Source organism: Epinephelus fuscoguttatus, linkage group LG18 (assembly GCF_011397635.1).
Source record: "Epinephelus fuscoguttatus linkage group LG18, E.fuscoguttatus.final_Chr_v1".
Taxonomy (NCBI): Eukaryota; Metazoa; Chordata; class Actinopteri; order Perciformes; family Serranidae; genus Epinephelus; species Epinephelus fuscoguttatus.
Window position 1 is genome coordinate 5,927,451 of NC_064769.1, and position 13,302 is coordinate 5,940,752.

At 38.8% G+C, this 13,302-nt stretch overlaps 1 protein-coding gene across 1 annotated transcript; it reads left to right on the forward strand.

Moving 5' to 3' along the window:
- The first annotated feature begins 3,800 nt into the window (after nt 1-3,800).
- cdk9 (cyclin-dependent kinase 9 (CDC2-related kinase)) lies at nt 3,801-11,324 on the forward strand. The gene is made up of 8 exons (XM_049604605.1): nt 3,801-3,899; nt 4,033-4,146; nt 4,736-4,817; nt 5,414-5,504; nt 6,070-6,236; nt 7,042-7,213; nt 7,578-7,726; nt 10,362-11,324. Exons 1-8 carry the CDS (start codon nt 3,859-3,861, stop codon nt 10,725-10,727), a joined length of 1,182 nt encoding a protein of 393 aa, XP_049460562.1. The 5' UTR covers nt 3,801-3,858; the 3' UTR covers nt 10,728-11,324.
- Nucleotides 11,325-13,302: the final 1,978 nt, after the last annotated feature.

Here is a 13,302-nt window from a genome sequence, read left to right on the forward strand (position 1 = left end):
CAGGAAGCTATAGCCAAATATGGGAGGTTACGTACACATACGCAATGCGTCACAACACGCCCCCATTTTCACAAGCCAGTTATAAAAGGTTCCATCTTTTTCATAATTAATGAATTCATAAATATAATATATCATATATAAATTATGCTTACATAAAATGTAATTTTGTCTTTTTATTTTATTAAGTCCTTGATATTATGGTGCATTTAATTTGTATTTTGGTGTCTGATAAGTCCATGTAGACTGGGCATAATATAATAGATTATATTATTATATTCCCTGAATATTGAATATCATATAAAACATTTTATAAATCTAAAGATGCTCCTAATAATTTACACATCCAATGTTAGCATTTCATTTTATTCAGCAAAGAAAATAAGAAAATGGTTCATTATGAAATAAAAGGGAAGTTTCACCTGGTTTGCTCGCTATAGTTATAGCCACAGATATACTCACAGTGACACTGATGATAAATTAAAAAACTCTATCATTTGCTCACCCTTTAACTTTTTTTTTTTTTTTTTTTTACAAAACCTTTGACCACTTTGACGCACTGCACATCAAAATAAGTAGTGCCTCTACATTTTAATGTGCACATTTTGGGCAGGCGGTATTACTCCTCCCGGTCGCCAGGTGTCGCTGCCAGTTCATTCCACTAATATTGACCGATGTTGCTGCCTTCAAGTACTGTTCTGATGATCAGTTTCACAAAAACAGTTAGACTACAAATAATATTTTATTCATTTATGTGTTATTGAATTGCACTATATATAAATAACTTAAATAAGAGGTGTGTGTCTATGTCATTCTATGACCATCGTTTGCTTTATTGATTAAACTATTCCTTACACTGGTGAAGCCTAGGAGCCCAGTAGAACTTAAACGCATTAGGTTACAGGTGGTGGAAGAGGTCAGACCAGATAGGGAGGTGGTATGCACCGTAGTGGAAAGTATTCAATCAACATCATCCGGAGGTGAAGACTTACTCATTGACATTTATCTCATTGACATTTATCACTTAAAACCACAAGGAAGGCACTTCATTTCTTAAAGGACACTAGGCTGATGAGTAGGATTTAAGAAACAGGCTAAATGAAAGGATGTTGCACACTCTTGTACAGTAGGTGGCGGTATACACCTGGAAGTTGTTTGTGATCCGCCAATAAATTGAGAGAGGACGAAGAAGAAGAACTTAAACGCAGCAGGCGTAACAGACATCCTGAGAATTGATGCTGAGCTGACTATGAGTGAGTTAGAAATAGCATTGCATGGCACTAGGAATACAGCAACAGGTCAGGACCAATTAAGCTATGTGATGTTTCGCAAATTGCCTGATCAAGTATTGTAACTTGTCTTGGAATTATTTAACAAGATATGGAGAGATGGGGTCATGCCAAAAAGCTGGAAGACTGCACTTATTTTGCCTTTTAGTAAACCTGGTAAAGACCCAGATAACCCTGGAAACTACAGACCCATTGCCTTAACCTCGCATTTGTGTAAATGGATGGAAAAGATCTTGGTCCAGAGACTTAATTATATATTAGAACAGAGAGGTCTAATGGCATTATATCAGAATGGTTTCAGGAAAGGAAGCTCAACTGTGGATGCTGTCGTGAAAGTTAGCAATGAAATAGAGAAAACATTCAAGATGAAAGAACTGATGGTGATTGTTTTCTTTGATATTGAAAAAGCATATGATTCCATGTGGAGAGAAGGACTGTTAATCCAAATGAACAGAATGGGTATTAGTGGAAGGTTGTTTAACTGGGTACTAGACTTTCTTTCTGAACGAAAGTTTAGAGTAAAAGTAGGGCTGGAGATATCCGATGAATTTGATATAGCTAATGGCATTCCCCAAGGAAGTGCCATCAGTCCAGTATCATTTAATATTATGATTAATGATATTTTTACAAACCTAGATAGAAGGATTTGTTCATCCTTATATGCAGATGACGGAGCTATTTGGATCAGGGGAAGAGATGATAGAAGTGTTTTGAAAAATATAAAGGAGGCTATTCAAAAAGTAGAACAATGGTCATATAATTGGGGATTCAAACTTTCACCCAGTAAGTCTTGTTACATGTACTTCACCAGGAAGAGAAAGATAGAGGAACAGAGTCTTAATTTATATGGGCAACCAATAGAAAAAGTAATGGAATTTAAGTATCTGGGGATCTGGCTTGATGAAAGGTATACGTGGAAGTTGCATATTGAAAAATTAGAAACAAAATGCAAAACCTAATAAACTTAATGAGAGCTATATCAGGATATAACTGGGGAGCAGATAAGCAGGCATTAATAGATATATATAAGGCATTGATGAGATCAGCAATAGATTATGGATGTTTTGTCTATGGAGCAGCAGCCAAAACACACTTAAACAAAATTGAAAGAATACAAAACAAAGCCTTGAGACTCTGTATTGGTGCAATGAGGACAACTCCAACTAATGCCGTGCTGGTGGAATCAGGTGAAAGCCCACTAGAGTTCAGAAGGGACAAACTTTCATTAACATATTGGATTCGGTTGAGAGGATGTGGGGATGAAAACATCAAAAGTGTCATAAATGAATGCTGGGAATATAACTGTTTTAAGGGAAATGGTTTTGGATGGAAGATAAAAGATAAAATAGAAAAATATGGCATTAAAGAAATTTGTTTTAATTCCCCATTGCCAATAAGTAATGTTCCTCCATGGCTTTTTCCTAGGGTTAAAGTAGATTTTAGTATTATGAACCTAAAGAAGGATTGGGTGGAAAGGGAAATAGGGCATTGTGCAAATCAATATATAAAGAATCATTATTACAGTTATTTACAAATATTCACTGATGGCTCAAAAGATCAAAATGATCACGTTGGTACAGGAGTTTACATCCCACTTTTTCAAATTCAACTGAGCAATAGGATAACAGATAAATTATCAGTTTATTCAGCAGAGATGATGGCAGTCATTTTTGGACTTCAGTGGGTGGAGGAGGTGAGACCAGACAGGGTGGTGATGTGTGTTGACTCTGCAGCAGTGTTATTGAGCTTATAGAATATGAAGTAACTCAGGGAAGATTTAATGTATGAAATTCTTCAGTGTCTGTTCAGAGTTCAGAAAGTGGGGATCGAGGTAGAATTTTGCTGGGTACCTGCCCATGTGGGATTAAGAGGTAATGAATTTGCAGATAGGGTGGCAAAAAGAACACTTAGTATGAGACATTTAACGGATATTCCATTTGGAAAAGGTGAAGGAAAAGCACTAATCAAAAAGAAAATATCAGAATTTTGGCAGAAGAAGTGGGATGAGGACAGTAAGGGCAGGAATTATTACAGAATACAAAACACAGTCAGAGCACAGAATATTAAGGGAAGAAGTAGAAGAGAGGAGGTAGTTCTATCAAGATTAAGGTTTGATCACACTGGTTTAAATAAGACATTATTTTTATTGGGAAAAGTAAACTCACAAGTATGCACATATTGTAATATTATAAAAAATGTAGAACATGTAATTATGTACTATAGTAAATATAACGAAGAAAGGGTAAGGTTGCAACAAAGGGTGAGAGAGGCAGGACGGGACTGGAATTTGGCAGGGATACTGGGAACTAAGGGAGATAAGGTGTGGGAGATACAGAGAGGGGTAATAGATTACCTATATAACACTGGTTTGTTTTACAGAATATAATGGTTGGTTGGCGGTTTTTTGTTTGTTTGTTTGTTTTGTTTTGTCTCTCCATGACATAATGTAATATAAAACTAGATCCTGTCCTACATATTCTGGTTCAGTAGGTGGCGGTATGCACCTTTAAAGTTGGTATTGCAATCCGCCAGAAAACACAAAGAAGAAGAAGACCGCCTGAGAACTGCGAGAATGCAGCGAGAGAAGACAAGCAATGCCGGCGGAGCTGAAAAGTAAGAAAATAACTGTTTACACTTGTACTTATAAAACATTTGTGTTTTCATGAATTTGATTACTACTACTAGAGACGTTTGATGAAGCTCTTGTTCTAACTTAGAAGTCCTAATATACGAAATGTCTCTTCAGGCCCGACCGAGAGGCCGCCATAATGTCGAAATACTACGATGGAGTTGAATTTCCTTTCTGTGACGAGTTCTCCAAATATGAAAAGATGGCAAAAATAGGACAAGGAACTTTCGGGTGAGTAATACACAAATATTATATCATGTGAGTTTATCTGTGAATACGTTTTGAGTGTTTGTTTTGGTTAACGTAAGCTGTGCTAACAGCTAACTTAAGTCATAAGGATAAACGTTAGCTCTAGAGGCTAACGTTACAAGAGAACAAGTAGCTGGACATAAACAATGTGCTTTTCTTCGTGTGGGCAGCTGTGTTAAGGACCAGATATCTCTTATATGTTCAGGAGACTCTTTAAAAACATAGCTTACATAGTCAAAGAACTGGATGGTAGTAGAGGGACGTTGTAGTCCGTAAATTAGTTAATATGCACTAACTACCCACAAAGAAAAAAGGAGAAGGAGGTGAGAATATGACAATTATATAATGACGTCATGACGCATCCATTCTGGGGCTTTTTTTTTTTTTTGAGATCAAAAGACCCTCAAATGTGCAACTCAGTGTCTGAGTGAGTCCCTCTTCTTTTAAGTCTCATTTATGCTACAACAAGAACTAGGAATCTACCAGTGTATAGTTGTAATGTAGCGTTATTTTGTTCTTTAAACATAAAGTATTTATGTCAGCTGTCTCTTATGATGTAATGACTTCTCAGGGAGGTGTTTAAAGCAAAGCACAGACAGACTGGGAAGAAGGTCGCACTGAAGAAAGTTCTGATGGAAAATGAGAAAGAAGGGGTAAGAGACCATTCAGAGTCACTTATGGTTTGGACACCTGTGTTTCACTGATGGCAACTGTTGATGTGGACTCAAAGTGTTTTTATCCATTTGACTGGAAAGTCATATTAAAGGATAATTCTGGCTTGATACAAGTAAAGTCTTATTTTTGTATTGCTATTGATATAACTCTAGTATTATGTAGTGCTGATTTCTGGAATGTCAGTAAATTAAGTCAGATGGAAAATGAGACTCAAGTTGTAATAAATTGGAATAATCCTTTTAGAAACTGTTTCTTATCTCAGTTATGTGTTTGAAGGCTGAGGTTTATCCAAATTGCAATTACTGCTCATTGGCCAGGCCTCTTTCACTAATGTAGTTTCAGCCTCTTTTACATATCCTTACTTCAAAATGTAAAACTCAACCAACAAAAAAACTTGACAGTGAAACATCTGTGTTAAACTCTTAAGTAACTGCTGGATACATCCTGTGCTCACAGTACTGCATCTCTTTGCTCTGCTTAGGCTGCATAAATTGACACCATGCTGAATTCATATTGGTGCAGCAGTGTTTCTACACATTAATTAAAAGAATTTCCTCGGACTGCTTTGTTTCAGTTCCCAATCACAGCTCTGAGAGAGATCAAGATCTTGCAGCTGCTCAAACATGAGAACGTGGTCAATCTGATTGAGATCTGCAGAACCAAAGGTTGGTGTCACAAGTTTCCAGTCTATTAATTTGTCATCAGTTTCTGACTTCATCTAACCTTGATGAAGGCAGACATTGATTGTTATGTGTCTTTAGTTTTAGGTCACTTGTTTGCTCTACCGTGTAAGAAGTAGCATAATGCTCCAATGATCAGAGCAGGAAGCATATGTTGCAGGAGGAAGCATTGACGGACCCACTAGCTTCTTTCCTTGTCGTCACTGCACTTCTTGTCAAAACCACAAGAAGGCTAATTCTTTTGTTAGCCACACCACTAAAAAAAACAATACAAAATTCAGAAATTCTTACTTGTCGCTCTATTAATGTTATTTATCTGCTTTCATGTCCGTGTGGCCTACAATATATAGGTAAAACCAACCGCCAACTCAGAATCAGTGAACACAGAAGCTCCATCCCCAGGTGATCCTAAATCCCCTGTAGCTAGACATTTCCAGGCGCAGGGCCACAACATCTTTAACTCTCGGAAGCATGTGTTGCATAAAATTAATTTGTTGGTACAAGTTTTCATTCTTTCCTCTTCTGTCTACCCCTGTTATTGTTCTTTCAGCTACTCAGTTCAACAGGTACAAAGGCAGCATCTATCTGGTGTTTGACTTCTGTGAGCATGACCTGGCCGGGCTGCTTAGCAACTCCAACGTAAAGTTCACCCTGGCAGAGATCAAGAAGGTCATGCAGATGCTGCTTAATGGATTGTACTACATCCACAGAAACAAGGTGAGGCAGCATTAAGAATAACCATCCACTGGTTCCATTGACAGGTAAAACAGAAGTATATGTAAATTCTATTACAGAGAGCTGAAGAATTTCACTCGCAGTTAAAATATATACTCCTGTTTACATGCAGTCGTGCATACTCCAATTAACGCGCCTGAACGTGTTGTTTAGCACATCAAAATATAGAGAAGTGGAATGGCTGGAGCTGCTTATCATTTTGCTTCTTTGCATCAAAACAGGATATTTTTTACTGGTTGCACACTTGTTCGACCTTGTGAACACAGCCTTCCTCTTTTATTTGTATAGCCACCTTTTTGAAAAGGTCAGTGTTGTGATATTTACGTGTTTCCAAAAACCTGTAGATATCCAAGTCTTTCACAATGTTTAAAAGTAGGTCTGTTTCTCCTTCCTACTGCAAATGTTGGCTTTTCTTTTGGCCATGCATCTGCAGCCTCGCAAATTGTTGGTGACTTGGTTTGTGTACAATGTATCTTTGACAACGCACATAGCCGACCGTAAACAGACAAGAGGACGTGTGTTATACTTGCCCAAATAATGCCATTAAAACCCAAATCATACCAGAATATCCTACATGTGTTAGTAGAAAAATGCTATATTTGGAATAAGGTTTAATTCAGGAAATCCAGTTGGATTATGTTGTTCACAAGACCCGTATCAAATTCAGAAAAAAAATGTAAGAACAACAATAAATGTCCTATTTAAAAAAACAAAAAAAAGTGAATATGCATGTAAATGTTCCTAGAGCTTGTGTTCTCTATCATAATAATGCCTTCTCTTGGATCAGATCCTTCACAGAGATATGAAGGCAGCCAATGTGCTCATCACCAGAGACGGTGTCCTGAAGCTGGCTGACTTTGGTTTGGCTCGAGCCTTCAGTCTGGCTAAGAACAGCCAGGGGAACCGCTACACCAACCGTGTGGTCACACTGTGGTACAGACCTCCAGAGCTGCTGCTAGGTGAGAGACAACCATAAAACTCAAGACACTCGTTTGTCTTCTTGTCATTTATAAATGGATGCAGTGTAATTCACTGAGTATTGGCAGGGTCCTGCTACAGCCCCAGAGCTGCCCTAAGTATAGCCATTGCACACAGCTGCTGCTATTCATATTACTATGTCAGTTCCTAAATTAATCACAAATGCACCTGTAAACCTATTGTTGGCAGTTATACTGTTATCTCAGTCATTGTCATCAAATGTCAGAAAGGCATTCAGTAATGATGTACAGCACTCATTGATGCTGAGTTTACAGAGTGTTTCGTAATTGATTGAATCAAAGAAGACAAAAGAATTGCATTATTTATTTTATTTGTTTTTCATAGGTGAGCGAGACTACGGTCCACCCATTGACCTGTGGGGAGCAGGCTGCATCATGGCAGAGATGTGGACCAGAAGTCCTATAATGCAAGGCAACACTGAACAGCATCAGCTCACTCTCATCAGCCAGCTCTGTGGTTCCATCACTGCTGAGGTAAGGTGACATCACAATGAGAACATCAGTTCAGTAGAGCTGAAGCCTACTAGTGGGTTGGTCAGTATGCTCTGGTCTGACCGAATTTTCATCGGTCAGTTGCTGGTGTTGCTTTCACAAGGCTGTGTGTCCACCAAAGTGTTTGTCCCATCTAAAAAATGCCAGGAACTCCTGTGATGCCCTGCTGGGAGCCAGGGTTCATGCACATCTATTCAGTAAACACAGATAATATTTGACCATAATTTCTCCTGTTTGTCTGGGACATTAGAATCTTCTAGGACACATGGGCCAGCACCATTTTTTTTATAACTCTGCTGGGAGCACTAGAGCACTTTGGAAAGACAGCATTTTTTTGTCAGCTGAGATACTGTTTGTCTGGTTGCAGTGATATGGAATATCAGTGGGAGTAAAAATATCGGCACAAAGTAGACGACATGCTTTGGCCCTTGCTCCACATCAGGGATACTCAACTTGCTTTGCCTTGGGGCCATTTTTGCAAAATGACACAACGCATTTGGCCCACAGGTTGTAAGTTGAGTTTCAATTCTATAGATGAATGGAAGGCTTAAGCAAGTAGAAAGGTAGACCAACCTGTCAGTTATTAGCCCTGATCGGACCAATGATTCGTGATTAGACAAAACTGTTTTAGAACGTTGCAGAGAAAAGTTTCAGTGGTGTGAACTAGCTGGTCTGAGCTCACCCCAAGCCAGCTGATTCAACATCCAGGCTTGTCAAGTCAAAATGACCACAGATGGCATGTGTGCTTGCTGCAGCAGGTACTCAGTCCCCACCTAGCCCTCTGTTTCTGTCCTCACTGTGTGCCGGTGTCAGACAGTAGTGCTGCTGCTCACTGTATATGCTTATTCTCATTGACTGATAACTATTATTGTGGCGTATTTAATATGAATACAGTCCATCTGATGCTTGTTTTCTTTTTCTTTTTCGCCGTTTCATCACAACTACAAATGCAGTTGTAGCCAGTATGTCCCTATCACTATCCTCATTCATATTTTAACAAGCTACAAATTACATTTGGCAACAAACTTAGCCTGAAAAGCTGGAAATTAGAACAGAAGTACATAGGGTTGTTGTGTAGAGATGATACACCATCTCATTTAGTTGCATTGTTTAGAATGTTGCAGAACGGCACATTGCAAGTAGTTGCCTGTTTCATTAGGCTCGTTAGAGATGAACTGCGCCTCGCCTGAAAAGTACACGAGAGCAGGCGGCCGCAGCGGGGGGCGGTGACAAAAAGCTGTGGCGAAGTCGGACAGTTTCCCGACAGTTTCCAGCAGCCTTCAGCCCATACAGGAAGTCACAGACACACTTACATCCTGTCTGGAGTGATGTCAATTCATTAAAAAAGTGATCAGACCCATATATCAGTTTTTCAGTCTCCAGTTGTTTTAATTATGATAGATTAATTTATTAAAATGCTTTACAGGTGATCTGTAGTTTATGTTCATGGTTTATCCTCTATTTGATATGAATTCTCTTGTAGATCAGCATCATAGCAGTTTGACCTGTCCCCTCAACTACACAGGCTGAATACACTGTTTGACTAAAAGGTTCATATTTTCAGAGGAAAAAAAATACAAGACAACTTTTTTCATTAAGGCTCAGTCAGATACAGTCAGGACTTCACATCTGACGTTATTTTAAGAATCGTCACATCCCACTGACCACAAGTCTCTGTGTTGCTAAATAAATAATTAAACCGTCCAATATTAATATAGTACAGCAGACTGTATAGTTTATGATGAATGTATTCAGTCTCTGACAACTAAACTTCACCATCAGTCACACAACATGTTTTCTGTTCACAGAATAAACTTTCAGGTCAGACAAATACAATCTTAATCTCTAAAATTCAACAAAAATGAGTAGTTTATCTAAAACGTCATATTGTTGAGTTGACATCTTAACCAATCAGCTGTTAGATCAGGTGAGAGCCAGGCGGTGCAGTAGGTGGAGAGCAACTGCAGCGCCTGGCTCTAAAAACTGTGGCCGCCTTGCTCTCGTGGCTTTATCGCCGTCCACTTTTGTAATACGTCAGAGCAAGTCAGGATGAAGTCAGACACAAAACTAACCAGCATGCATTGTGCGCCGATCGCCAGTGATCGAATCTGCGCAGGCCTGGCTCATCTCGAACGAACCTATTGTCTTGTCACGAATCTTTGGTCTGAACTGGGATTTAATTTCTCCTGTTGTTCAGCATTTGTAAATGTAGGATGTGATAGTTGTCTTTGTACTATTTGTCCTGCCCCTTCTCCACTGTGATTGGACAGCTGGGTGACACTGAGAAGCGCAGTTGAACAACTTTTTAACTCTCTGTGAATAGAAAAAAAAATCACCATATGTACAGCCCTCAGAATAGACATTTAGTGCCTCATCACAGTGCTGGCATTCATATTATAGTGTACAGGAAGCGCTACCATTGCAAAGAATTTCAAAAAATATGCTGGCGTCAGGAAAAAAAACTTTGGATACACAACACTACCAGACCAATCGATTGGTAGACCAAGATTTTCTTTGGTTGACTACAGCCCTCAAGTTTAGACCGAAGTTGTATCACTAAGTGGCATACTTGTCGTCTTTGTCAACTGGATAATGAACCACTTTCTCTTTCCATCAGGTGTGGCCTGGCGTTGATAAGAAGTATGAGCTTTACCAGAAAATGGAGCTGCCTAAAGGCCAAAAGAGGAAAGTGAAGGATCGTCTCAAAGCCTACGTCAAAGACCCATATGCGCTGGATTTGATCGATAAACTTCTGGTCCTGGACCCGGCACAGCGCATAGACAGTGACGACGCGCTCAACCACGACTTCTTCTGGTCTGACCCCATGCCATCAGACCTGAAGAACATGCTCTCCTCCCACAACACCTCCATGTTTGAATACCTAGCACCACCCAGACGGAGAGGCCACATGCCGCAGCAGCAGCCCAACCAGAACAGAAACCCAGCCACCACCAGTCAGACAGAGTTTGACCGAGTGTTTTAGTGGTTGAAAAACTTAATGGGCAGGAGTTTGCCTGGTTTGACTTGTTCAGTCACAAATAAATACTTAATTTCCCAACCGACCTAATATTGAGGAAAGCTATACATTCCCTTTTTGGTTGAGGTTTGGCGGACATGACCTGGAGAGCTCTACAGTGTTTTGTATGATCGCTGTCCTGTGTGAGTTCATGGCGGAGGATGCAAGTTGACTAGGGACCGGACTGTAATTCAGTTATCCAGAGCCTGTTGCAAACCAAATGGTCATTGTTCCAACTTTTTTTCTCCAGGTTATAATGAAGAGACTGTTAAACTCTGTAGACATGGCTCAGGTCTATTTGCTTGGTCGCCTTGATTGAACAAGGCTTTGTTAGTTTAAATTGTCGTTAGTTTGAGTGTCTGGCATTTTAGTGTTTGTTTTTTTTTGTTTTTTTTTTAATTCACACTTATCAGTTTTGTATAAAAATAGCTCTTTATAGGCTGTGCAGTATTTTGTGGTTTTATTTATATTAAACTTTTATTTAAACTATTTTACAAGGATTCCACACACACCTCTGGATACATGGACAAATGTGACATTCAAAATAAAATTGTTTTTACCCAACTTATAGGACTCTGTGTGATCATGGTAGTTCCTGGAAGTTAAACTCATACAAATCTACCCTGTATGTGAGCTGGTGTTCCTGTGGATTTGTTCAAAGAAACATCAAGTGTAACAGCAGACTCAAAACTCACTAAAGCTTGTTTCAGCGTTAGTGATATTTGTTAAAGGCAGGACTCTGTGAGAGGGAGAATGTTAGATATCTTGATACATTTCCATTTGGACACTGAATTCCTCCGATCTTTAGATTGGTGGGTGATCCACTCTAGCTCTGTGCCACCACAGCTGCCCCATTTCCCTCACGTGCAGAGATTTCTGATCTTTTAATAACATTATAGATTGTGGGTGGTGGTATAACTAACCTCCTTGCAACTGTGCTTTGAGAAACATTGTTCATAAACTGTTGGATTATTTGTCCAAATGGTTTTTCACATAGTAGTGAACCTCACACTATCCTTACTTGTGAACAACTAAGCCTTTTTAAGATGCCCCTTTCATACCTAGTCATGATACTTTCACCTTTTTCAATTTACCTGTTTACCTGTGCAATGTTCCTAACAGGTGTTTATTGAGCATTCTGCAACTTTCCCAGTCTTTTGTTGCTTCTGTCCCAACCTTTTTGGAACATTTTGCAGGCATCAAATTGAGAATGAGTGTATATTTACAAAAAGTAATACAGTTTATCAGACTGAACATTGAATATGTTGTCTTTGTACTGAATTCAGTTGAATATAGGTCAGAAAAGATTTGTTAATCATTGCATTCTATATTTTTCCTTTTCTTTTTTTTATGCAACATCCCAGCTTTTTTGGAATTGGGGTTGTAAATGATAGTGAGGATGGAAAATATATTTTCCATATTTACAGATACCTTTAAAACTCGGGGAAAATAGGTTGACCAAGAGTTGTACAAGATAAACTACTTTACTTTTTTTTTTACTTGTCAGCTGTCCCTAAAATAACAACCAAACATTATGGAACTCTAAAATGTCCTTAAAATTTGACCTGTGAAGAAGGTGCTTTAAGATTTTATATTCAAATATATGAGATTTGACATGTACATGTGACAAATTACAATGCATTATTATTCATAAATCTAACATGTAGCTAGAATGTGCTTCATCTTAGTCATAAAGAAAAAGGTTTGCATGAGTATAAATATAAAATCAATAAAAATAAATCATATAAAAATATAACAGCAACAGGGTTCACACTGCATAATTACTTTTGATACTTAAAAGTACATTTTTGTGAAAATACTTTTATTTACTTTTTATTTAAGAAAAGGCCCCTGAAAATCAAAGGTTGCACTCAAAATTATGTTCAAATTCCAAGCTGGTTCAAAATGGTAAATAGTCTGCAGCCTACTTGTATTTCAATTTTCTACTGAAGCAAGACAAAGCACTTCACAATGGTTCTCATTCACACTCACACAGACACATTGATAACAGCAGCGCTGCCATGCAAGGTGCTGGCCTGGAGATGGGGAGCAGTTTGGGGTTCAGTGGCTGTTCAAGGACATTTTGGACATGTGGCCAGCAAGAGCCAGGATCAAACCACCAACAGTGTGATTAATGAATCACAGACTCTGAGCCACAGTCACCTCGTGTAATAGTCACACTGCACAGAGGGCAGGATGCTGTCTATTAAACCCAGACCTTTGAGCACCACTGTGGTTCAGCTGTGAAGATAAAACATGGAGACTGAACCCATAACACTAATGAACTGACTCCAGTAGGTGGCAGCATCGTATTAATGTATCATTAAATAGTGGCCATACCTTGCTTCCTACTGAATCCTTGACAAACTTACAGTTCCAGCAATAATGCAACCTCGAGAATGTTCTGCACTGTCTCTCACCTGTATGCTGGGATAACAAATGGTAAAAACACTTAAAGGGTCCTGTGTTTGTCCTCACTGACTTTTGTTCTTTCTTGAGGTTACAACTCACACGTGAGGTTGTTACACCATCTGAATGTTCT